The following is a 26,766-nucleotide window of genomic DNA, read 5'->3' as shown; positions in this document are numbered from 1 at the left end:
CCTGTCCCAAAGATGCAGGACAGTGTGGGGCTCAGAGTCAGAGAAACTGGATTCCCTTGTAAATCCAACAATTTTTTTAAAAAGATTTTATTTATTTATTTGACAGAGAGAAATCACAAGTAGGCCTCTGCAGGCAGGGGGGGCGGGGAAGCAGACTTCCCACTGAGCAGAAAGCCCTATGCTGGGCTCAATCCCAGGACCCTGAGATCATGACCTGAGCTGAAGGCAGAGGCTTAACCCACTGAGCCCCCAGGCACCCTGTAAATCCAACTATTAACAAGATTTTTAACTCCAGCAGTGGTACTTTTTACTTAATATTTTACTAGTAATGAGATAAAGTTTATTAATCCCAGATTACTGTCAGTCTTTATCCCCCAGCTGTATATAGATAAATGTCTGTTGGTGACATGACTTAAGTTGTTCTTGGATTTTTAGGATTGTACTTCTGCACTTGACTTCATTATGAATTTGTAGCATATCTGGGGCACCTGCGTGGCTCAGTTAGTTAAGCCTCTGCCTTCAGCTCAGGTTGAGATCCCAGCGTCCTGGGATCAAGTCCCGCATCAGGCACCCTGCTCATCAGGGAGTCTACTTCTCCCTCTCCCTCTGTTGCTCTCCCCACCCCACACCCTCACTCTTGCTCTCTCTCTCTCAAATGAATAAATAAAATCTTTTTAAAAATGAATTTGTAGCTTATTTGATTTAGGCTTACCAAAAACATTAAGAGTTCAGTTTCAAATGAAGAAAAAAAAAAAGATGTTATCATTTAGTCCCATTGGGGTTTAGCTATTATTTTAAACAAACTTACTATAAACTTAAACATGCTCTGGTCCATGATAAAGTTCTAAGAATGGGTAAAAATACCATAATGACATATTAAGTAAACCAAATGTCAGTTTAATGCTTCTCTGAAAATAAAGACATCTCATTTTTGCCTTCCCCACATATTATTTAATAAAAGTGATTTTCACTCTCTTCCTAATGGACTCAATTACTTGCAATAGATAATTACTGTTAGACAAGTAATTGTACTATTAAAATCTTACCAAAAAAATCTCCTTAATGCATTATTTTACACCCCTGTATATAGTAAAGCAAATTGTTTTTAACAAATTTTATTACTTGGATATATTAATTTCCAGATTCAGCATCATTATACGATTAACGATATTAAGTATCCTTAATAACATAAAGATGCTACCTAGCCTCCAAAGCTGCTTATGGACTTGAGAAATCTCCACCACACACAGCCAGTCCCTTGTAACTTAAGCTTTAGGATTCAGATAGCCCCAATTAGAACTCAAAATATACAGTTAATAGCTTAAAATGAAAAGTAAAGGTATCACATATCTATGTAAAAAGAGTTGTGTATCTGTCACTGAATAGCTATGTGACATGGACAAGCTATTGAACCTCACTCAACTTCATCTGTAAAATGAGATGTCACATATAACAAAGGACATACATGAGAACACTGGGAACTTTTTCAAAATATATAGGTCTAGGCTTCTAACTGGCCACACTTGCACACCATATTAACTCTCATGGCCTACCAAATCCATCTATCAGAGGCTGGAACCAGCATGCATATTTTTTTAAAACCTCCCCCAGTGAATTTAATATATAGTCCTAGTTTACATCACTTCAAGTGGTTGTTTCACAGGAACTTCTGGCATTATGATTACAAAGGGACAGAAGGACATGACTTTTCAAAAGTACACCAATCTCTCTGTGTTCATCATGATCATGTATAATGGAAAGATACTAATGCCACCAGACTTTACTTTCAGATTTACCAAACTCTTTGAAATGGAAAGAATTTGGAATGGAAAGATACTAATGCCACCAGACTTTACTTTCAGATTTACCAAACTCTTTGAAACTACTAAAACATGGACAAAGTATATGAAAATTTACATTTTAAGACATGGGACATCAGGTAACAAAAGACAGTGGTCCCTGAGGGATGGAAACGAATCAGGAGAGCCCTGTGACTGCTCCAGATCACTGCCTGTGGGAGTTTCCAGGCTGCGGCATAGGAGAGAGAACGCAGGCAGAGCTCTGCAGCCCCCTGAGCTGAGAAGACAGGACTGAAACTCAAGGAAGTGAAGACAGCTAGAATTCGTAAGACAGGCTCCCAGAAAAGTGAAAGCTGCACAAGGAGAGAACTCTGGAGATCTGCAGAGGGTCCACTTTGAGCACTGAATACTGATCAGCACATGCATGTGAGGTAACCACGTGAGGCTAAACTAAAGACTAGCTCCAACAAGTGCCCAGGGCACGTACACAGGCTAGAGTAATAGCTGTTCCTACCAAGCGGGCTGGAAAACCACATTTAATGAGGCATTGGCTAGAGTGCCTACAAGGGTCTTGCCTCCACAGCAGGGAACGAATAGCCTTAGAGTGAGTACTGCTCTGGTCTTGCCTCATTAATCTTTAAAGCAAGACTCAAAAGGGTAAAACTGTCTTTAGGCAATTTAACCATATGCCTGAGGAAAGCCCAAAACTCTTTGCAGATTCCTGTAATTCCTGTAAAACATAATTCCTATAAAACTAGATGCAAAAGCCAACACAAAATTTTAGCAAATCAAATTAAACAGCTTTTCTTTAAAAGTTTACCATATACCTACCACATATCTATCCATTCCACTCCTAGGTATTTGCCCAAGAGAAATGAAAGCATACGTCCATATAAAACTTGTACATAAATGTTCATAGTTGCTTTATTTGTGATAGCCAAAACTGGAATCAACCTAAATGTCCACTGACAGGTGAACAGACAAATTGTACATCCATACAACACATTACTACACAGCAATAAAAAGGAACTAACTATGATACACACTACAACATAGATGAATCTCAAAATAACTGTTCTGAGTTCAAGCAACCAGAAAAAAAGAATATATACCATATGATTTCATTTCTGTTATTTTGGAAAATGCAAATGAATTATAGCTACAGAAAGCAGACCAGTAGCATGGTAGACATGTGGGTGGATAAGAGGACTGATAAGAGATGAGAAGGACAAATTACAAAAGGGCATGAGGAAACTTTGGGGAGTGATGGATGGTGATATGTTCATTATCTTGACTGCGGTAATGGCTTTACAGATATATACATATGTCAAAAATTATCAAACTTTTTTAAAAAGAGCAAAAATAACAGCAATGCTTAGCAAAAGCTATAGATAAAGGTAGATGAGAGTTGAGTACAACTGCCTTCCCTTCCTTGGGTGGTTAAAAATATAAAAAAGGGGTGCCTGGGTGGCTCAGCTGGTTAAGCATCTGCTTTCAACTCAAGTCATGATCCCAGGGTCCTGGGTTTGAGCCCCATGTTCTCTCTTCCTCTGCCTACTGCTCCCTCTGCTTATGCTCTCTCTGTCAATAAATAAATTAATAAGGGAACCTGGGTGGCTCAGTGGGTTAAGGCCTCTGCTTTCGGCTCGGGTCATGATCCCAGGGTCCTGGGATCGAGTCCCGCGTCGGGCTCTCTGCTCGACGGGGAGCCTGCTTCCTCCTCTCTCTCTGCCTGCCTCTCTGCCTGCTTGTGATCTCTGTCTGTCAAATTAAAAAAAAAAAAAAAAAAAAAAAAAAGCTTTAAATAAATTAATAAAATCTTTTAAAATATATATATATAAAAAGATTGCTATTCCTTAGTAATATTTCAAAAGAAAATTCCTATCATCATTGCTGTATTATAGTTATATGTGGATATGTAATAATTGATATTACATATATTATAATACTAATTGATATTACACATATTGCAATAATTGTAATTATATATATAATTTAAACACACACATATATGTAAGTAAATATATACATATTTAAAATATATATACCTATTTAAAATATATACCTATTTTATTTTTTTTATTTTTTATTTTTTTTTAAATAAACATATAATGTATTATTGGCCCCAGGGGTACAGGTCTGTGAATCGCCAGGTTTACACACTTCACAGCACTCACCATAGCACATACCCTCCCCAATGTCCATAACCCCACCACCCTCTCCCTACCCCCCTCCCCCCGGCCACTCTCAGTTTGTTTTGTGACATTAAGAGTCTCTTATGGTTTGTCTCCCTCCCGATCCCATCTTATTTCATTTATTCTTTTCCTACCCCCCAAACCCCCCATGTTGCATCTCCACTTCCTCACATCAGGGAGATCATATGATAGTTGTCTTTCTCCGACTGACTTATTTTGCTAAGCATAATACCCTCTAGTTCCATCCACGTCGTCACAAATGGCAAGATTTCATTTCTTTTGATGGCTGCATAGTATTCCATTGTAAAATATATACCTATTTTAAATATATATATATATTTTTAAATAGGCTCCATACCCAGCATGGAGCCCAATGCAGGGCTTGAACTAATGATCCTGAGATCAAGACCTAAGCTGAGATCAAAAGTTAGCCGCTTAACCAACTGAGCCACACAGGAACCCCTGAAATAATATAAATACTTTCTTAAAGATTTATTTATATATTTGAGAGAGAGAGAAAGTCTGTGAGAGAGTGGGAGGGGGAGGGACAGAGGAAGAGAGAGGGAGTAAGGGAAAGAGAGAGAGAGACACAGAGAGAGAGAGAATATCCTCAAGCAGGCTCCCCACTGAGCATACAGCCCAATGCAGGCCTCCATCCCAGGACCCAGAGATCATGACCTGAACCAAAAATCAAGAGTCAGGCACTTAACCAACTGAGCCACCCAGGAGCCCCCATAATCATGTTTTTAAATGGCAACTTCTCCTTCCACAGAGCTAGGTAATAACTAGGAAGTACCGGTATTACTATGTCCTATTTCAGTTTCTTTTTCTTATACCAAAGAATTCAATTATTTTTAGCACAAAGAATTATAATCCTGATTAGGGAAAAATAACAAATATATCATAAGAAAGCAGGTTAAACAGATAAAGCCCTGTTTGAAATATTATAAAGGCACTATACCATATGACAATTTGACTGGGCTTGATTTTCATTACTTAATTACATTAACTGTATATTTTTCAACTACTGGAGACACAGAGGTTAATAATTTTCATTCTCATAATTATGATAATGAAACATACAAAAATGATAATGAAATGTGCAAAGCTTAAATTCCCTCATGGATATTTTATTAAATTTTATACCTGTAACTCAAATATCTGAGAAAAAACCCTGATTGATGGCAACAAATTCATCAAAATATATTCTTTGTGTCAGAATTCAATACAGAGCCAATAATTTCTTACCATCTCAAGGGCGTCTTGCAGAGTACTGGATAAGCTATCATTTAGGTTCATCAGATACAGTCCTTCCTCTCCTAAAACTACAGGTTACATTGTAAAAATTCAGAAAACAGAACATGAACTTAGTAAATAACCTGACCACAAAGCCATAGAACATTACATTTAAACTTACACAAAATACCGTTTGTAAATAATACTGTTCATAAATAATAATAATTCACAAGCTACTCAATCTCACATTTTTTTAAAGTACATTTTACAACAAATATGAGATTTTCATTTTACCTACCAGGTTGTCAGAAATTAAAAAGAACTATAGATATCAGTGGTAACTATGAAGCTGAGAAAGAGGCATTCCTAAATACCATGATGTAAGCTTTCTAAAGAGTATGTTGGTAATGTACCACTATTTTAAAGGTGCATATTCTGATTCAGCAATTCCACTTCTAGGAATGTATTCAAAGGAATTAATCAGATAGGTGCACAAAATGTGTGTGTAAAAAATGGTCACTGGAGAGTTAGTGTAGTATGGAAATACTGAAAGCAATCTACATGCCAACCACTTTGGCATTGTTTTAAGAGACCACACACAACTAAAAAAAAATGAGGTATGGTTAGACATATTGATATAGAAAGATGTCCACAATATCTTATTAGGTAAAAAAAAAATTCAGGCTTCAAAACAACGTATATAGTATGATCTTATTTTTAAAGGTAAAAATATACCCCCACACATACATACATACATGTATTTATGTATCTACATATGCATGTCCTTTATGGAAGGACATACCCTAAACTATTAAGAGTGATATTATTTCTGGAAGGTGAAATTTGTGAGCAAGATTTTACTTTCTCCTGAAGTTAAGGCATAGAAAAGTTAAAGTGCAGAGTCCACATTCTTTCTATTATACCATGTTTAATCTGGAAACTTAAGTAAAAACACTTGGCATAGAAAAGTATTACTGAGGAATTATCATAATCTAACCAGTGAAATCAACTGATACAAGTTAACTTACTCTTGGGAGTCACTCTTTGACCACAGTTAAATAAAATCTCTCCTTCAGAGATGGGTCTATCTAGAGTCTCCGTTTCAGTGATAGTAACACTGAAGGTGCTCTCCGTTGTTGATGAATCAGAACCTGTCATCTGTGTGGGGGAAGAGGCCTTGGTGCCAGGAAGAAGTGGGGGCTCTGGAAGTGCAGGCTGAGCAGGGAAATCCATACTCTCAGGTTCTTCCTCCTTGGCCACAGACATTACACTAAAAAGAAAAAGACATATTTTGAACTTAGGCCACTGAAGGCCTATGTTAATTTTTATATTAAAAAAAACAGATTCAAAGGCTTCCCTTAGCAAACTATTTCTATAATCTGCACTACTATAATTACCAAGATTTATTTTTCTAAAATTGTTTTCGTGCTTTAATCATAGACCATCTTGAAAGTTCTACCATCTCTCAAATAAATCTGTATAGTAATATAAAAGTTAACCAATCAGTGTAAATGAAGATTTGCTCTAGGGAGAAATCATTTTCTGTTTTACAAACAATATTATGACAATATATAGTTTTAATCTGTTTCACAAGAAAATGTTTTTTAAAAAAACTGAAGGCATAAGTAAATCTGGTGAAAATTTTAAAAATTTGAAATTTTCTTCCTACGAAAGTATAAAGTAGCTTGTGGTTTATAAAGCTTCATCATTTCTGATGTTTTTAATGGATCATATACGTCAACGTAAGAAATGCAGTTACTGAAAGGGAATATGTCCTCATTTACATAGCTCTCGGATGAAGTTCTTCTTGAAGAGAGCTCGGATTCTCTTCTTCCAGTGGCAGGTCTCCATCACTCCATGGCTTAGGAAGCTCTGGACCTGATGGCTTCACTTTATCAATGGAAATCTCTGACAAAGTTGGGGAAAAAGCCACTGCAGGAGGAGGGGTAGTAGCAGGGGTAACCGCTGGAGTATTAACAAGTGTGATGGCGGGCGTTTCATTTCCTAAAGATTTTTTGTTTAAAAAGAAATCGAAAGATAAAAGTCAATAAACAACTCCATAAGAAGGCAAGCTATGTTGCTTCAGGAATTTCTTAACATCTGGGTGTATAAATAATGCAATAATAATGATGATGATGATGATGGCCATTAATGGGAAAATTCCCAAATTAATTTAGTAAAGTATAAGAATATAATCTTGAAAAGACCCATCAATTTTACACTGCCATGAACTTAAAAGTAGTATTTTTTTTTAAAGATTTTATTTATTGGGGTACCTGGGTGGCTCAGTCATTAAGTATCTGCCTTCGGCTCAGGTCATGATTCCAGGATCTTGGGATCAAGCCCTACAACGGCCTCCTTGCTCAGCCAGAAGCCTGCTTCTCCCTCTCCCACTCCCCCTGCTTGTGTTCCCTCTCTCACTGTCTCTCTGATAAATAAAACCTTAAAAAAAAAAAAGACATGTATCTTTAAAAATATATACATATTGGGGCACCTGGGTGGCTCAGTGGGTTAAAGCCTCTGCCTTCGGCTTGGGTCATGATCCCAGGGTCCTGGGATCAAGCCCCATATCGGGCTCTCTGCTCAGCGGGGAGCCTACTTCCTCCTCTCTCTCTCTCTCTGTCTGCCTCTCTGCCTACTTGTGATCTCTATCTGTCAAATAAATGAATAAAAATCTTTAAAATATATATACATTTATTTATTTGAGAGAGAGAGAGCACGAGAAGGGTAAGGGGCAGAGGGAGAAGCAGACTCCCTGTTAAGCAGAGAGCTCAATGTAGGACTCTGGGATCACGATCTTAGCTGAAGGCAGATGTTTAACCCAGTGAGCCACCCAGGTGCCCCTGAACTTAAAAGTGGTCTAAGTGTGTATAAGATCTTATACTTTTTTAAGCTTTTTTTTTTTTTGTAAGATGCTTTATTTTTTTAAGTAATCTCTAAGCTCAATGTGGGGCTTAAACTTACAACCCTGAGATCAAGAGTCACATGCTCTACTGACTGAGGCAGCCAAGCACCCCTAGATCACGTACTTAAAAAAGTGGCAACCAATTTCTTAGTTTCCTTGCAAGAAAGTATGATTTACTAAAACCTAGTAAGCAAAAGGTATGTGCATATTAATTTACAAAACATCTTATAAAATAAACTGTGTAATCTTATATAATAGTTATCAGATGAAAACTGATGTATAGAAATAAGGTTTCTACCTTTTCCAGCAAATACTTCTTCTGCAGGAATAGCTATATCATGATCTGAATCACAGGGAGAAGAATCTGGAGTTTTTACTAATACACATTCCTTAGGAGGTGACGAAGGTGAGTGAGGAGGAGTTGGCTGTGGGGTAGCCACTGGGGTACATACTCTTGCCTAAAATAAATAAAACAAGGTATCGATAATCACCCAAGATCATATAATCACCCAAATACCGATAATGTCCAACAATGAAATGAGCTCATTCAAGATTACAGAGAATTTAAATGAATGGGGAAGAAATGGAGCCCTACCTTGAACTTCTAGCTGTGAGTTTCAAGACTAGCCTGCAGAGAGCCTCAGGCTACTGCACTAGCTCTGCCTCTGAAGTAGGCCCCAAAGAAAGCTAAGGCTCCCTCTTCTAACATAGAGAGGAAGACACAGTGAATATATAGCTGAAGATCAAATGCAAACACAAGCTGGGGAGGCCATGTAACAGAAAGGAAGTGTTTTAACTGACAATATATCAAAGAGCAGCTTTTTAGCACAAAAGAACAGAGCTTGTGAAAAGTAATGGAAGGATAAGAAAAAGTGGGGGTGGAGGGGATGAAATGAAGACAATGTGGAGATGGAAAGTACTGAAGAAGGAAAAAGTAAACACTAGCGCGAATTAAGTCTCCTTTCCTAGCCATATCTTACCTACCTAATTCCCTTCCCCAGAGTCATCAAACGTAATTTTGATTGAAGACATTTCGTGTGTGTATAGATTATGTGTGGGATAACTTCCTAAAAGTGTGATTGCTTGGTTAAAGGGTTAACTGCTTTTTTAATTTGAATACATATCGCCATATTTCCCTCTGCAGGGTTATATTATTGTACATTAACCACAAGAAGATATGAGAATTCCCATTTCCCCAAGGTTTTCTACACAATGTCATTATATAAGTAAAAGTGAGGTTTCAGTGATATTTTTTTCCTATTATCAGTGATACTGACCATCTTTTTATATGTATATGGGCCATTTGTATTTCTTTTTCGTGTGTGAACTGGCTAGACATGTCTTTTAGCTATTTTTCAAATACACTATCTTTTTTCTCCTCATTCTGAAACATCTGCATAGAGGAGGGTAATTAGCCTTTATTCTGATTATGAGTTGAAAATTGATATGCAATTTTAAAACCATGAAGCATATTAGAAATTCTATGGCACTGCTTAATAATTAGCATATTCTCAGCCTTTATTTCTTTCCTCTTAACTACACAAAACTACAGCATAAGAGCACTGTTTTCAAATATAATGCTATTAACCTTCATTATCAGAGAATCTGAAGGTATTCTAATTAGTATTGGTAATGGACAATGATGATGAACAATTAAGTTAATGAGTGCCAAATTCCAGGCACTAGATGAAGCTCTTTACATTCATCATCTCACATCATCATAGTTAACATCTTGGCTAAGATGTTAACAGTATCATAAAGATGTCAATTTTCTCCAAATTAAACTAATCAAAATCGGATCAATTCTCATAAAAATTCCAACAAAATCTTTCATGGCACTTGAAAACTAAATTTTAATGTATATTTGGAAAATCAAAGTATCAAGAAAAGTCATGACAATTCTGGAGATAATGAACAATATGGCAGTGAGAGAAGGGAGCTAGATTCTGGTGAAGTCCTGATAATTTAAACTTTATGTGTTTTCTCTATTATACATATGAAACTAAAGCAACAGAGCTGACAGTTCAAATTCATATCTCCCCAACTCCATACTCTTAACATTGTATAGACTGCCTCTTTACACTGATTTTTCTACATTTTCTCATGCAATTGCCCTCACAAGAGTATATGCAGTATATGGGCAGAAAACACACCAGCATTAATTAGGACAGAGAAATCCATAACGCTGACAACATCTGCATTGCATGCATGACCAAAGGGCTGAAAAATCACAGACCAAAACTATGTCCTAATTTCTGGCTCACTAACCACAACACGCCAATTACATTATAGTAATCTCTATAAAATTCAAACATGTAACTTTATGTTTATACCTCAAATGAGGTAGTTTAAATGTTTCACCTATATAAAATGATGCCTTCATGATCTATAGACTCAGAAGTGACCATAAAGTTTTAAACAGCTGGTAGTAGTAGTATAGAGTCTATTTTGGTTTTGTATAATTCCACGTTCCTATAATAGATTAGAAACTACTTAGCAGGGCGCCTGGGTGGCTCAGTGGGTTAAAGCCTCTGCCTTCGGCTCGGGTCATGATCTCAGGGTCCTGGGATCGAGCCCCACATCGGGCTCTCTGCTCAGCGGGGAGCCTGCTTCCTCCTCTCTCTCTGCCTGCCTCTCTGCCTCTCTGTCTGTCAAATGAATAAATAAAATCTTAAAAAAAAAAAAAAAAAGAAACTACTTAGCATAGTAAGGCTGATGAAACAAACAACAGAAGTGCCTAAAATATATTTTATCTTTTAATATATTAATTTTAATATAATCATCTCATCTTTTAATCTTAAAGAGTAAAAATATCAGTTTATATAATAACCCAAAGTAATGTGTGAACATTGACTATATCTTGAGTTTAAAAAAATCTACGAAGGATATTTTTTGAACAACAGGGAAATTCGAATATGGGCTCTATATTATGTAGTATTAACATATCAATGTTAAATTTCTTCAGGAGTATAATGATGTCATTTTGATTACGTAATAAAGTATCTTATTCTTAGGAGATAACTGCTAATGCTTTCAGAAGTGAAATGTCATAATATCTGCAACTTTCAAATGATTTTTAAAGAATATATAACATATAAAGACATAAAATTTGTCAAAAAGTTATCAATTGGTAAATATTAGGTAAAGGTAAACAGACATTCATTGTATTATACTTTCAAGTTTTCTATAAATTTAAAAGCTTTTAAAGTAAAATGCTAGGGAAAATATTACTATAATATCATAGCAAGAAAAAAAATCATTCTCCACCACAAGCTATGATCTTATTATGATACCTAATTTAAAATTTGTCCATCTTACTGTTTTTTAATAAATGTATCAAAAACTCCCCAGGACTCCAAGTCATGAGAGGAGAGTCACTCCTACCGGCAAATATGTGTTGTTTGCTGAAACATCCCCAGAAACACTTGTAGCAACAGGACCTTGCTTCTTTGCTTCTCTGTCACCCAGCATGACAGCTATGGTCTCAGCAAGAGCCTCATTCACAAAATGGCTAATCATATCTGAATTAACAGGAACCCCAGCATCAACAAAAAGCTGGAGGGCACCATTGCTTGTTCCTTCCACTAAAAAAAAAGAAAGAAAGAATTTCAGAATAAGTGTGTAAGAAACATGCCTGCAATCCAAATCTTAGTTCTTAAAATTTTAGAGATGAAAACATACGTGTATAAGGAAGTAAGAGGAAGAATAAAAATGAAAATAAAAAATATTACAGAGTCCATAGTCTCTCATGGTTCACAACCTGAGGGTTTTGAAGGGGCGGGGTGGGAGGGTGGGGGAACCAGGTGGTGGGTATTAGGGAGGGCACAGATTGCATGGAGCACTGGGTGTGGTGAAAAAACAATGAATACTGTTACGCTGAAAATAAATAAAAAATTAAAAAAAAAATTACAAAAGAGAATACGATGATAACTGACATATGAACAACCTTTTTAACAAATCATAAAGAGGAGGAAAACACCCAGATGAAAACTTTACTTACATGGTCTCTTCCTACCACTTCAGAATTTAGTGATAAAAAGGACTTGCATCCACCTGAAATGTTCTCATCTGAAAACAACCCATATTTCTAAGAACAGGGCAACAGGAAACCCTATGATAGATCTTGGTCAAAACACCAAGGCACAGGGGCACCTGGGTGGCTCAGTGGGTTAAAGCCTCTGCCTTCGGCTCAGGTCATGATGCCAGGGTCCTGGGATCGAGCCCCACATCAGGCTCTCTGCTCAGTGGGAAGCCTGCCTCCTCCCCTCTCTCTCTCTCTGCCTACTTGTGATCTCTGTCTGTCAAATAAAAAAATAAAATCTTTAAAAAAAAACACCAAGGCACAGGGGTACCTGGGTGGCTCAGTTGATTGAGTGTCTAGCTTTGGTTCAGGTCATGTTCCGAGGGTCCTAGATCCAGCCCAGAGTTGGGTTACCTGCCCAGGGGAGAGCCTGCTTCTCCCTCCCATTGCCCCTCCCCTCCACTTGTGCTCTCTCTCTCGTATGCTCTCTCTCTCTCAAATAAATAAAATCTTTAAAATAAATAAATATATAAATGAGTAAATAAAAACCAAAGCACAAAGACCCAATGACTGCGGGGGGATTTTAAAGAAATAGTAGCTGCTTCATAAATACAAAGACAAAAAGTTCCTTCCTTCTAGTTTCAGATACATCAGTTACTAACATTATAGGCTACTCCTACTCACTTTTGTAGTACTTTGCATGCTTGATATCAGAAGCTATATATATATTAATATTCCAAATAGGTTATAATTTTTCCCTTGTATGAATGTACATAAAATTGAGAAAAACTTCAACAGACTTTATTAGACTTCAAGTGGGCTATATTTCTAAAGCTCTGTGTGGAAAACATGTAAACAATGATAATACAATTTGATGGAGATGTAACCTCTCCAAAGAAGTACAACTAAAAGAGCAATATCCACAATTCCTTAAAAAGTGGTTACAGGTGTCTTAGGATCACCTGTTAAGGGATAAGTAATAGCAATTTACTCTGAAGTTACCATAGCAATGACTACCAAATGTCAAATTTGTATTTGACAGTGTATGTAGATACTTCTCCTTTTCAGTTCTCATAATTTATTGTTTTGGTATGATCAGAAATTAGAACGTTTCTATTATAAAGGCCAAAAAGCTCTACCCAGACATAGGCAAAACAAAACAAACACATATACTTTTAAATAGAAGAGAATAGAATTTAAATGCCCAATTTGGAAATTTTAAGATTTCCATTAAAAAAAAACCCATAAATTTCCTCATAACTTTGTTGATCATTTTTTCCCTTCTTTCCAAAAAGTGCTGAAAGAAAACCTGGAGGGGGGGGAGACAAGATGGCGGGAAAGTAGGAGGAGGCGCCTTTTCAACCTGTACCCTAAAGTGTGCTGATTACCTACCAAAGAACTCCGATCACCCATGAAATCAGCCTGAGATCAGAATTATACACGTCTGGATCTCTACGGGGGCCAGAAGACGCCAGTGGGCAGGTAAAGTGGAGTGGGAACGTCGGACTGATATCGGAAGAAAACCTGGAGGGGGTAGCAGTGGAGCAGGCATTCAAGTTATACTAAACAGGAAGAATTAACTAAATGCAACAATAAATCATATGGAGTGAGGGAACAGGCTATGGCTAGGTGGAGATGAGGAAAAACAAAGAAAAGAAAATAAACAATAACTCCAAAGCTTTGGGCAGGTTGGGCTAGAAAAACTCTGGACATGTCAAGTTTTGGGATGCCAGTGGAGAGACACAACTGCGAGGTTGCAGCTGAAGATGTCAGCCTTAGGGGTGAGCAACTGATCAGGAAAAAAAAAAAAAAGATGATGAAATAAAGTCCTAAAGAAATAAAGAAGATAGCAGGAACAACAGCAGAATGGATTCTAAGAAAACAAAATGTGTAGGACATTTTAAGAATTAGAGGTGGTCAACAATGCCCATGCTAAAGCCACGAGGGAAGATAAGGATTTGGGAAAAAAGGTTATTCTTGACAACAAAATTCTGTGAGAGAGGAGTTTCACTAGGAGAAGGGCAGAAAGCTCCATGAGGACTAAAAAGAAAGTAGGTAATGAAAAAGTATAAGCCAGAAATATAGGCTGGGAAGTCTAGGATTTGGGCAGTTAGAGTCTATGGAAGAAGAAAAGTAGGTAATTCTGGACTGGAGAGAAGGCAAAAAAAAAAAATAGAAGTAATGATACAGAGGAATGTTTTAAAAAGAAGAACAAGGGGTGCCTGGGTGGCTCAGTCAGTTAAGTGTCTGACTTTGGCTCAGATCATGATCTCAGGGTCCTGGAATTGAGCCCCTCATTGAGCCCTGCTGCATCAGGCCCCTGTCAGGCTCTGCGCTCAGTGGAGAGTCTGCCTGTGTTTCTCTCCCTCTGCCCCTCCCCATGGTCATGCTTAGGCACACACACCTCTCTCTCTCTCTCACAAATTAATTAATTAATTAATTAATTAAATCTTTTAAAAAAGATTTTATTTATTTATTTGACAGACAGAGATCACAAGTAGGCAGAGAGGCAGGCAGAGAGAGAGGGGAAGCAGGCTCCCCGCTGAGCAGAGAGCCTGATGTGGGGCTCAATCCCAGGACCCTGGGATCATGACCTGAGCCGAAGGCAGAGGCTTTAACCCACTGAGCCACCCAGGCGCCCCAATTAGTTAAATCTTTTTTAAAAAGAACAAATTTGGAGAACTTATACAATCCAATTTCAAGATATTTTTAAATTACAATAAAGTATGGTATTGACATAAAAATAAACTTACAGATCAAGGCACAGAATAAAAGCCCAGAAACAGATTCATACATATTTAGCCAACTGATTTTCAACAATAGTGTCAGAGCAATTCATTGGGAGACAGGATAATCTTTTCAACAAATAATGCTAGAACAATTGGATATCCATACACTGAAAAAAAAATCTTCGTATATGGTGCAAAGTAGGGATCAAAATTAACTCAACATGTACCACAGACCTCAATGCATAGTCTGAAGCCATACACATTCTAGAAGGAAATATAGGAGAAAAGCTTAATGATCTTGAGAAATAATATACCAAAAAACACAAACTATAAAAGGAAAATTGATAAATTAAAATTCATCAAAATTAACCTTTTGTTTTCTTTTTCTTTTTAAAGATTTTATTTATTTATTTGAGAGAGAGCAAGAGTGAGAGATCATAAGCAGGGAGAGCCACAGAGGGAGTGGCAGAGAGAGAAGCAGGCTCCTAACCAAGCAGGGCTTGATCCCAGTACCCCAGGATCATTACCAGAGCCAAAGGCTTAACCTACTGAGCCACCCAGGTGCCCCAATCTTTTGCCCTGACCCATTTAAAAGATAATGCTGAGAAAACAAAAAGGCGAGACACAAACTAGGAGAACATACTGTAAAGTATATCTAATAAAGGACTTGTATCCAGAATAAAGAACTTTTACAACTCAATAATAGGAAGACACAAACCTCAATTTAAAAATGGGCAAAAGATTTAAAGGACATTTCCACCAAAGTAAGCGTACAGGTGGCAAATAAGCACATGGAAAAAATGCACATCATTAGTCATTAAGGAAATGTGAAAAATGAGATCTCGCTACGTGCTTACGGAATGTCTGTAATTAAAAACACTGACAACACTGAGTGTTAGTGAGGCTGCAGAGCAACTGGAGCTCTCAGGCAGCGCTCGCTGGGAATGCAAAATGGAACAGCCTCTCTGAAAACACGCAGCAGTTTCTTGTCTGTTTATCACAGCTTTATTTATAGTAGCCCCAAACTAAAAGAGTACAAATTTCCATGAACTGGTAACTGGATTAACAAATTATGATAGATCCATACTGTTACTATAGGCATAAAACATCACTGTCAAAGCTTTATGTTAAATAAAGGCCAACACAAAAGGCTATATATTATATGACTACATATATATAAAATTCTAGTAAAGACAAAAATACAGTAATAGAAAGCAGATCAGCGGCTGTTAGGGCCCAGTTGGCGTGGGAGGGGGTGAGGAACTCACTACAAAGTGGCATAAGTGAACTTTTTGGAACGATGGGAGTGTTTTTTATATTATGATTGAGTGGCTAATGCACAGTTCTATTGATCAAAACTCATCACAATATACACTTAGAACTGGCAAACTTTACGGCAAGTAAACTATACCTCAAAAAAGCTAATGGAAAAAGAGGAGGTGAAAGAGGGGGAAAAGGAAGAAGAAGAAAGGGAAAAATGATAGAAGAGGAGGAGCAGGAGGAAGGATGAGAAGGAGAGAATGATTTGGGTTCCATAAAGAGGCTTGTCCATCCATTCAGTGAATACCTAGTCTTATTAGGTGTCAAAGGCTAGGCACTAAAGGAGAAACATCCGTAATCCTGAGTAATTTATAGTCTAGTGAAACAGATAATGTAAGCCAATTGTAATCCAATCTGATAGTCCCCCTAACAAAGATATCTACAAAGTGCTACGGGAAGTAATGGAGAGATTTGGGATGGGAGGGATGGAGGGATAGAATAATGTGAACACCTCAGTATGAAATACAGAGGTGAGAGAAAACTTACCTCCACTATAGAGAACAAAAGGGAAAGGATATTGGAAGTAAGAGCCTATCTTTTGTCAGCTGAGGAATACTTGACCTCTAAAATACATAAACCCATGACTTGAAGGTTTTATCTTTTTTTTTTTTAAGATTTATTTATTTATTTATTTGAGAGAGAGAGCGAGCAAGCACGTGTGCACACACATGTGCAGGCAGGGGCAGAGGGAAAGAGACTCTGAAGCAGACTCCCCGGTGAGTACAAAGCCCAACGTGGGGGTCTATCCCACAACTCATGAGATCATGACATGAGCCAAAATCAAGAGTCAGATGCTCAACCAGTTGAGCCACCCAGGTGCCCCAAGGTTTTATCTTTCAATACCAAAAGAAAGTAAAAGGTTCCATTTCACTTACCGATGTCAGAAGTCAATGGTTCACTTGCCTCACTGACTGAAACACTGACATTAGGACTGGCCTGTTGCTGGATTGGAAAGAGCCCAGAGATAATTCTTGACATTATCTCTTGTTCTACCCTGAGGAATAAAAGTTGAGGATTCCTAAATTTGATTGAATGTACAAAGTGTTAGAAATAACACCCCTAAAAATAAACTTTACCCATGGACACAAACATTTACACATCAAAGCAGTAATTCTGAAGGTTTAATCTGGAAAGAAAAAATAAAGGTATCTCCCAGTTAAATAAACCACATGAAACAGAATCACCATGTGGGAGGCAGATTTAAATTTGATTTAATAAACTTGCAGATTAGCCTAATGAAAAGTGTAACAGACCTCTTAAATTCATAATAAGGTTTAGGTCAAGGATTATTGGACGTATCGTGCACCTAAAATGTTGGGTTCCCTACTTGGAAAGCACCCATATAAAAGCACACAAGATCAGAATTAGAAAAGAAGTCCAGCTGCCCTCTCTTCAAAGAAATAAATATTTGGACTACAATACAGGTAGTTTTCCTCTTAAAAAGGAAAGACAATTTATTTCCAAGGTCATTTTTAAGAAATGAAAGAGGAAAGAGAGAAGGAAGGAAAAGGGGAACACAATAGGAGATCACTTCTGTACATTTCTTTAGAGCACCCAGGAGGCTGATGAAAAATTAGTATACACGTATAGATAGTCATTGTAGAGAAATTAGAAAATATGTAAGTTACAAAAATAGATACGGCTCACACATAATCTCAGACTCATGGATAAACACAACTAACCATTTGGTATATGTTTTTCAATTTTTTTCCTATGCACATTTATTTTTGGTTTTGTTGTTGTGTTTTGTTTTGTTTTGTTTTGTTTTGAGAAAGAGTACATGTGCAAGTGGGGGTGGGGGTTAGGAAGGGGCAGAAGGAGAGGGGGAGAGAGAATCTTTTTTTTTTTTAAGATTTTATTTATTTGACAGAGAGATCACAAGTAGGCAGAGAGGCAGGCAGGTGGGGAGAGAGCAGGCTCCCTGCTGAGCAGAGAGCCCGATGTGGAACTCCATCCCAGTACCCTAAGATCATGACCTGAGCCAAAGGCAGAGGCTTAAGCCACTGAGCCACCCAGGTGCCCCGGAGAGAGAGAATCTTAAGCAGACTTCACACCCAGCATAGAGCCCAAAGTTGGGCTTGATCTCACGACCCTGAGATCATGACCTGAACTGAAACCAGAGTCAGATGCTTAACCAACTGCACCACCCAGGTATCCCTGCATATTTATTTTTGAGTGCGGTCTTTTAATTCTTAATATCATTCAACATCATTAAATATTCTTCTAAGTGCAATCTTGATAAGTATTACTATTAAGTTTAGTTTATGCCATAACTTCCTTAAAGTTTCTCACAGGTGAAAACAGGGATAAAAACAGAATTCAGGGGTGCCTGGGTGGCTCAGATGGTTGGGCATCTGCCTTCAGCTCAGGTCATGATCCCAGGGTCCTGGGATCGAGTTCCACATCGGGCTCCCTGTTCAGCAAGGAGCCTGCTTCTCCCTCTGCCTGCTGCTCCCCCTGCTTGTGTTCTCTCTCTTGCTCTCTCTCTAATAAATAAATAAAATCTTTAAAAAAAAAACAGAGTTCATAAGTGATAGAAATAACAAGCAGAACAATGCCTTGTTTACGGTAAGCACTGTATGTGCTAAGTAGTCTGTGGCTGAGTAGCAGAACCATAATTATTTCCTTAGGAATTTCTGGAAGTGAATCATGGGATTAAAGAATATGTACATTAAAAAAAAAAAAGAATACGTACATTTTGAAGGCTTTTGTTACTTAACAGCCTCTTTTGCCATAATAGACAGCCTAAATACAAATATTCAAGAAAAACAATACCTTCAACAACTAGTTAAACCCTCACATCACATCAAATAGTTCCCAGTGACTATAACAAAGGAGAAGTTTAATAAACAAAAGGAGACAAGGAAGATTTTCAACTAAAATTCAATACTTTCTATTTCTATCTGCTACTATGATTCTGTTCACACCAACACCACTGTAAACTCACCACTGAATTAAGCTATTTTCCAATGTTTCTTTTCTCTGAATTACTTCATCCAGAACATTAGTGGTGGGCTGAAAAGTAGAAGCAACTGGCGGAAATGGAGGACCATTATATTTTGTAGAAACAACTTTAACACTTCTGTTAAACTCCAGAATTGGTTCAGAGTGTTCTGGAATTTCATCACGTTTTTCCTCTTCCTGGTAATAATAAAAACAAAACTATTATATTCACATATTTGTTTAACATTTACCGAATGATCAGGGTAGGCATGGAACTTAGGTTGGTAAATTAACCAACACTTCTACATTAATCAATAGCATTTCTAATTAGGTGGCATCATGTTATTTACAATATATACATTTGTCATACAAATTGCCTTGAAGAAACATTAATTATACAATTATTTTGTCTTTTTATTTTTTATTTTATTTTTTTTTAAAGGTTTTATTTATTTATTTGTCAGAGAGAGAGAGAGAGAGAGAGCACTGGCAGATGGAGGCAGAGGGAGAAGCAGGCTTCCTGCTGAGCAAGGAGCCCGATGTGGGACTCGATCCCACGACGCTGGGATCATGACCTGAGCCGAAGGCAGCTGCTTAACCAACTGAGCCACCCAGGCGTCCCTATTTTGTCTTTTTAAAACCCACTATTCATTTTAAGCAGTCGTAAAACAAACTAGATAACTTGGTTTTTCCTACATAAAACATTAACACTTCTCTCTAGAAATTTATTATTATAATAAATTAATGCTTCTAAATATCACTGCTTCCTCTTTCTGAACCTATAATTTACATTTACAAATGCAGTTAGGTTATCTTATACATTATTTGCACCATCATATGATCAAAGGAATAATTTCTGAAAATTTTAAACTTTTCATTATGAAAATATCAGACATGTTTAAAAGAAAACAAAATAGTGCTCATATACTATATTGGTTATATATAAATTATGCATATCCCATTTACTTGTTCCCAGCTTTAACAAGTATCAACCCACAGCTAATTTGTGTCACCTATACACACCCCCATCTGCTTTACCTTTCACATATAATTTTGAAACAAATCACAGATCTCATTTTACCTGTAAATGATTTAATATGTATCTCAAAAAAATTAGAAGTCTTTAAAAATTATAATTTGATTAATATTCTCCCATCAAAAAATTAACTCCACAACTAATAAGTGGCAGAGCCAGGATTGGAACACTTGGATCTGACTCCAAATTATGTGCTATTTCTACAACTGTTTCTTTCACTTGCACATGGGGAAAAAAAAAAGTTGTCAAATGTCTTTGCCAGGCATTAGAAATATAAAGATAAGTAAGATTCTTGCCTTTGAAACATTCATGTGTAATTCACATGAGAAAACATGCCAGTGAACAAAAACCTTTAATATAGTGCATATCTCTTAATATTCTAAAATAGGGTTTGATTTTATGATGAATAAATCTGGCCTTAGTAGTGAAAGTTCCGAAAGATGAATAAATATCTTGAAATTGTAGTCATTTTATTATTCAAGTAGCTTCTATGTTCTATGATCTTTTCTCCCATCCTTTATATTTTACTTCTTCCTATTTTTCCCCTTCTATTTTTACCATTTCTATAGCTCTTCCTGTTATACGCACTCTTCTCTTGGATTTTAGACCCCTCACAACTTTTTCCCTTAATATGAGCTAACTGGTGATCTTGCCAATAATCCAGAAGTCAGACAGACAAATGTTTAACAGAATAAAGAAAGGATAGATTGGAGGGAGGGAAGCCAAAGGAAATGGAAAGGAGGAAAAAAACAGGAAGCAGGAAAGATGAGATGTAGATGGGAACCAGCTGATAATCATTAAGTTTCATTGAGGCAGCTAGAGGATACAGATGAAAAGAACACTATACTATAGAATCCTAACTTCATAATTTTAAAATAAAAATATATTTAGCTCAAAAGTAAAGGGAAGTTTCTCAAAGCACTGTAACATAATATTGATGGTGAAAACATACTCAACTATCAGGAATAAGGCAAGCATGTCCCCTCTTACCATTCCTTTTCAACACCGTACTAAAAGTCCTTGCTAATGCAAGTAGACAATAAAAGGAAATAAAAGGTGTTTGGAAGGAAGAAATAAAACTGTCCTTGTTCGCAGAGGACATGATTGTCTATATAGAAAATCTGGAAGAATTGACCAAAAAAACCCCAAACAACTCCTGGAAACTTGATTATAACAAGTTTGCCAACAATGAACAAGTGGAAAATGAAATTAAAAGCACAATACCATTTACATAAGCATCCAAAAAAAATGAAATACTTATGTATAAATCTAACAAAATATGTACAAGAACTTTTTGAAGAAAAGCACAAAATTCTAATGAATGAAACCAAAGAACTAAATCAATAAAGAGATATTCTATGATATTTTTTTTTGTAGAGTTCAGGGAGAGGGAGAGAGAATCTTATCAAATCAAGAGTCAGATGCTTAACCGACTAAGCCACCCACATGCCCTGAGATATTCTGCGTTCTTAGATAGGAAGACTCAATACTGCCAAGATGCTGGTTGTTCACAACTTGATCTATAAATTCCATGCAATTCCAATAAAAATCTCAGCAAGATATTATGTGGCTATCAACTAATTGACTCTAAAACTTATATAGAGAGGCAAAAGAACCAGAATAGCCAACACAATACTGAAGGAGAAGAATAAAGTTGGAGGACAGACACTATTCAACTTCAAGACTTACTATAAAGCAATAGTAATCAAGCAGTATGGAATTGATGAAAGAACAGACAAACAGATGAATGGAACAGAATAGAGAGCCCAAAATTAGAACCACATAAATATAGTCAATTCATCTTTGACATAGAAGCAAAGGCAATACAATGGAGCAAGGATCATCTTTTCAACAAATAATACTGAACTGGACATCCACAGGCAAAAAAAACTAACCTAGCACAGACCTCACACCTTTCACAAAAATTAACTCAAAATGCATCAGAGACTAAATGTAAAACACAAAACTATAAAACTCCTAGAAGAGAACATAGGAGAAAACTGAGATGACTGTGGGTATGGCACTGACTTTTCAGATGGGTGATCCATGAAAGAAATAATGGATAAGCTGGACTTCATTCAAATTAAAAAATTCTGCTTTGTGAAAGACAACATCAAGAGAATTAGAAGACAAGCCGTAAATGAGAAGAAAATATTTGCCAAAAGACACATCTGATAAAGAACTGTTATTCAAAATATACAAAGTACTCTTAAAACTCAACAATAAGAAAACAACCCAGTTTTAAAAGTAGGCCGAAAACCTTAACAGACAACCTCACCAAAAAAGATATACAGGTGGAAAATAAGCGTATGAAAAGATGCTCCACATCATATGTCATCAGGGAAATGCAAACTAAAACAACAAAGAAATACCACTACACAAAATCTGGCCAAAATCCAGAATACTGACAACAACAAACACTGACAAAGATGTGCAGCAGCAGGAACTCTCATTTCTTACTGGTGGTAAAGGAAAATGGTACAGCCACTTTGGAAAAAAGTTTACTGGTTTCTTACAAATCTAGACATACTTTTAACATACAATCCAGCAATCATGCTCCTCGATATTTACCCAAGGAGATGAAAACACGTTCATGAAAAAAAATCTGTGCACAGATGTTCATCACAACTTCATTCATAACTGCCAAAACTCAGAAACAACCACGATATCCTTTAGTAGGTGAATGAGTAAATAAACTGTGGCACATCCAAACAATGGAATATTATTCAGCACTAAAAAGAAATGAGCTATTCAGTCATGAAAAGATATGGAGGAAGCTTAAATGCATATTACTGAGTAAAAGAATCCAAAAAGGCTACACACTGTATGATTCTGACTCCATCACATTCTGAAAAAAACAAAACTATGGAGACAATAAGAAGGTCAGTGGTTACCAGGGATTGGGGTGAGTTAGGGAAGAATGAATAGGTAGAACACAAAGAATTTTAGAGTAGAGAAAATACTCTGTATGATACTGTAATAATGGATACATTTGTTCAAGCCCATAGAATGTACATAATCAAGGGTGAACTCTAAAGTAAACTAAGGATGTTGAGTGATTATGATGGGTCAATTTAGGTTCAACAATTTTAACAAATGTACCACTCCAGATGCTAAGAGTTGGGGAGGCTATACATGTGTGGGGGTAGAAGGTATATGGGAAATCTCTGAACTTTCATCTCATTTTTGTTCATTTTAGAAACTAAAACTGCTCTAAAAATTATATACAGATACATATATATAATTATCTTTAATTACATGGAAGAATACTGCTAGAAAAATATTTTTTCACATTTTCTAAGCTTTGTTACCTGTATGATATCGATTACTTCATCAAAGTTCGTTCCTGGAAACTTGACCTCTTCTTCATCTACTGTCATAAGTTCTGGGGTCTAAGAAAGCATTTTCAAAAAGATTTTGTTGTGCTTAATATCTTTTAAATTTATACATAATTTACCATATTTCCACCCATAACATAAACTTATAATTACATAGCTCTATTTTTTTATTTTAATATCCTACTTAGAATTGATTTCACTAAAAAAAAAGATAGTACCTGAGCCATCAGGTTTCATTTTAATAGCTCTCAAAAATTAAATATAAGTTTTTGTCAATGACTCCATCAACAATGCAACTTAATCCAACCAATCAAGTTGCTAGGATTATGATTTCTCTCCTACAGTTGTGTTTATATGTTAGATATGTAAGTATACATATATACAAGTACACAAAAAGACAGATACAGTATCAAATAAATTAGAAAGTTATTATACTAATTTAGCCTGTAGGCCTCACTTGATACAATCTAGTCCCCAAAACCACATTAGCCCCTCCCTGAGAGAAGAATGATAAACAGTCCAAAAACTTATTTGTAACCATATGTTTTAATAAACTTTTGATTAAAAAAAAAGTTATTGATGAAAAAATTAAATTAGGCACAATTGCCATCTAGGGTCAGTTCTATTTTACTATTTTATTTTAAATATTTTATTTATTTATTTGAGAGAGAAAGCATGCAAGCAGGGGGGAGAGGGCAGATGCAGCTGGAGAGGCAGGCTCCCCACTGAGCAGGGAACCCAACCTGGGGCTTGATCCCGGGATCCCAAGACCACGACCTGAGCCGAAGGCAGATGCTTAATGGACTGAGTCACTCAGACGCCCCTGTTTTACTATTTCTAATCATGAAAAATTGTTGGTGTTCTCCCTCTCCTTAAACCTATATCTGCTGCTTACAACAGATGAAAGCTGGGGACAGCTGCAGTGTTATTCAAGTGCGTAGTAAAGTTAGGGCTTCATTATTGAATAGCAAATAAATACTAGGGAGAAATGCCTATTTTTGTATCATGTCAATACTATATTGACCAAGTAACATCCCAAAACATGAACTCTAAACATCACTATGAAATTCATATTCAGGAAAACTATAATTTGATTCCTGTTTAAATCAAGCTTTTTCTCCAAAGAGACAGAAATCCTCTCTTCACATATGAGACAACTTAAATTACCCAAAAACTACACTAAGGATTATCACTTTCACAATGTTTATAAATGTAAGAATCTTAAACAAACTTTCTTTTTCAAGTTTATCAGCAATACTAGATTCATTCTGAAACTCTTCCTTAAAACCTAAATTATTATAACATATTATACAATGGAAGACTTTGCATGGAATAATATTAGTTAAACTTCATAGTCAGACATTACACAAAACTATCTGATAAATTTCTGAATACCTGTATCCAAGTTTTCAGAGGAGGACATGCTTCTTTGGGACTAGGCAGAGATAGATCGACATCAGCACTACCATTTGAAATGCTATCAATATCCACATTGGGTAATACCTAAAACAAAACACAACATCCAGCTTTCTGTTCATCATTTTGACTCAAATATCTGTCAGTCTATACATCAGTAACATATTTTTAACTTTTTATAAAGAAGTCAATGGATAATAATTTTTTAAGTTATGATAGAGTATTTTATAAAATTTAGAAAATAAAGGGGAACACATAAGACCCTATTAAGATAACTTTATTTTCAATCTTCCCTTTTCTTTTCTTTTTTTTTTTTTTAAATATGGAACGCTTCACGAATTTGCGTGTCATCCTTGCGCAGGGGCCATGCTAATCTTCTCTGTATCGTTCCAATTTTAGTATATGTGCTGCCAAAGCGAGCACCCTTTTCTTTTTACTATCCACTTCTTACTATTTCTGATTTTTCATCTTAATTAGGTTATAAGCACCTTTCATACTCCCATATAAACTTAATCATTATATTTTAGATATATAATATTTCAATAATGCCTTAATTATTTAACCATCTTCCTGTTGGCAAGCATTTATGACATTTCTAATATTTCTGTTATTATATCACCACAAAAAACTTCTTCATATATATAGGGTTTTCCGCCCTAAACTTTTTTCCCCCCTAAACTGGCATTATTTAATTATGCCAGATTACTAGATACTAGATTAACATAGAGCATGAATATTTAAAATTCTTGATAATTAATGCCCAAATGCAGTCCAAATGAGTTCTATTCATGTCATCAAAAACATAACTGTTTCAACAATAAGTTTTTAAATAGAGGTATATTATTGTTATTTTAATTTGGATTATTTTAGTAACTAGAAAGATTTAAAGTATCCATTTTCTTGCTCATAAACTGTATTTCCTCTTCTGTAGGATACTATTCAGGTTCTTTGAATATTCCTGGATTTGCACCTTCCTTTTTATTAACTTACAGAAGTATTCAGATTTAAGAATTAATCCTTTATGGCATAGTCCTTTCATATATTCTAACTGTATGTTTCCCTTTTTACATATGAATTTTTTATATTAGCTTCAGTTTAGATTTTATTGATTTTATAGATTCAAATCTATTCTTTTATTATATGTAGGTTTTCTTCTCTCATATCTGGACTTAGCTTCAGCTTTGATAAAGATTCTATTTGATAAAGATTCTATATAATTAACTTCTCATCCTGCTGCTTTTACATTTTACAGTTAAACTTTTGCCTGTTGCCTATTTAGAATTCATGCACCATACAGTGGGAGGTTAGAGTCTAAAACTGATCTATTTTCCACATTATTAACCAATTACAACATACATTATTTCACTTACAAGACTCCTCTTTCCTACTGATACGTGAAGTAATTACTACATATTACATTCTTTTTTTTTTTTTTTTTTTTTTTACAGAGAGCAAGACAGCACAAGAGAGAGAGAGCACTCGAGTTGGGGGTGGTGCAGAGGGAGGGAGAGAATTTAAGCAGACTCCACACACAGCTTGGAGCCTAATATGGGACTCAATCTCACAACCTTTAGATCATGACATGAGCTGAAATCAAGAATTGGATGTTTAACTAAGTCACCCAGGTGTCCTATATTACATTTTTTTTAAACAACCAAGGCTATTTCTGAAATACTTCATTGTACAGGTCCAGTACCAAAAAACCCTTTATTCTTTCAAATATCAAAATGATCCTTAAGTTAAAGAAAACAAACAAAAAATTAAGCACATGGTCTGTGTGGGTAGGGGGGCTAAATTACAATTTGACTTAAATTATATATTAACTTAG

The 26,766-nt window shown here is 36.1% G+C and overlaps 1 protein-coding gene across 1 annotated transcript in view; it reads right to left on the bottom strand.

Moving 5' to 3' along the window:
* KIAA0586 overlaps nucleotides 1-26,766 on the bottom strand; it is a 132,700-nt gene that overhangs the window by 69,907 nt on the left and 36,027 nt on the right. The window contains exons 19-27 of the mRNA XM_080807340.1: nucleotides 24,918-25,025; nucleotides 23,496-23,576; nucleotides 19,153-19,346; nucleotides 17,081-17,199; nucleotides 11,520-11,719; nucleotides 8,434-8,593; nucleotides 7,015-7,234; nucleotides 6,259-6,500; nucleotides 5,243-5,319 (exon numbers count right to left, since the gene is read on the bottom strand). Of these exons, the coding sequence (XP_080663466.1) occupies nucleotides 5,243-5,319; nucleotides 6,259-6,500; nucleotides 7,015-7,234; nucleotides 8,434-8,593; nucleotides 11,520-11,719; nucleotides 17,081-17,199; nucleotides 19,153-19,346; nucleotides 23,496-23,576; nucleotides 24,918-25,025 (1,401 nt within the window). The remainder of the gene's footprint in view (nucleotides 1-5,242; nucleotides 5,320-6,258; nucleotides 6,501-7,014; nucleotides 7,235-8,433; nucleotides 8,594-11,519; nucleotides 11,720-17,080; nucleotides 17,200-19,152; nucleotides 19,347-23,495; nucleotides 23,577-24,917; nucleotides 25,026-26,766) is intronic.

Source organism: Martes martes (assembly GCF_963455335.1).
Source record: "Martes martes genome assembly, chromosome: 7".
Classification (NCBI taxonomy): Eukaryota; Metazoa; Chordata; class Mammalia; order Carnivora; family Mustelidae; genus Martes; species Martes martes.
Note: the sequence above shows the minus strand (reverse complement) of the source record. Positions and strands in the feature narration are given on the sequence as shown.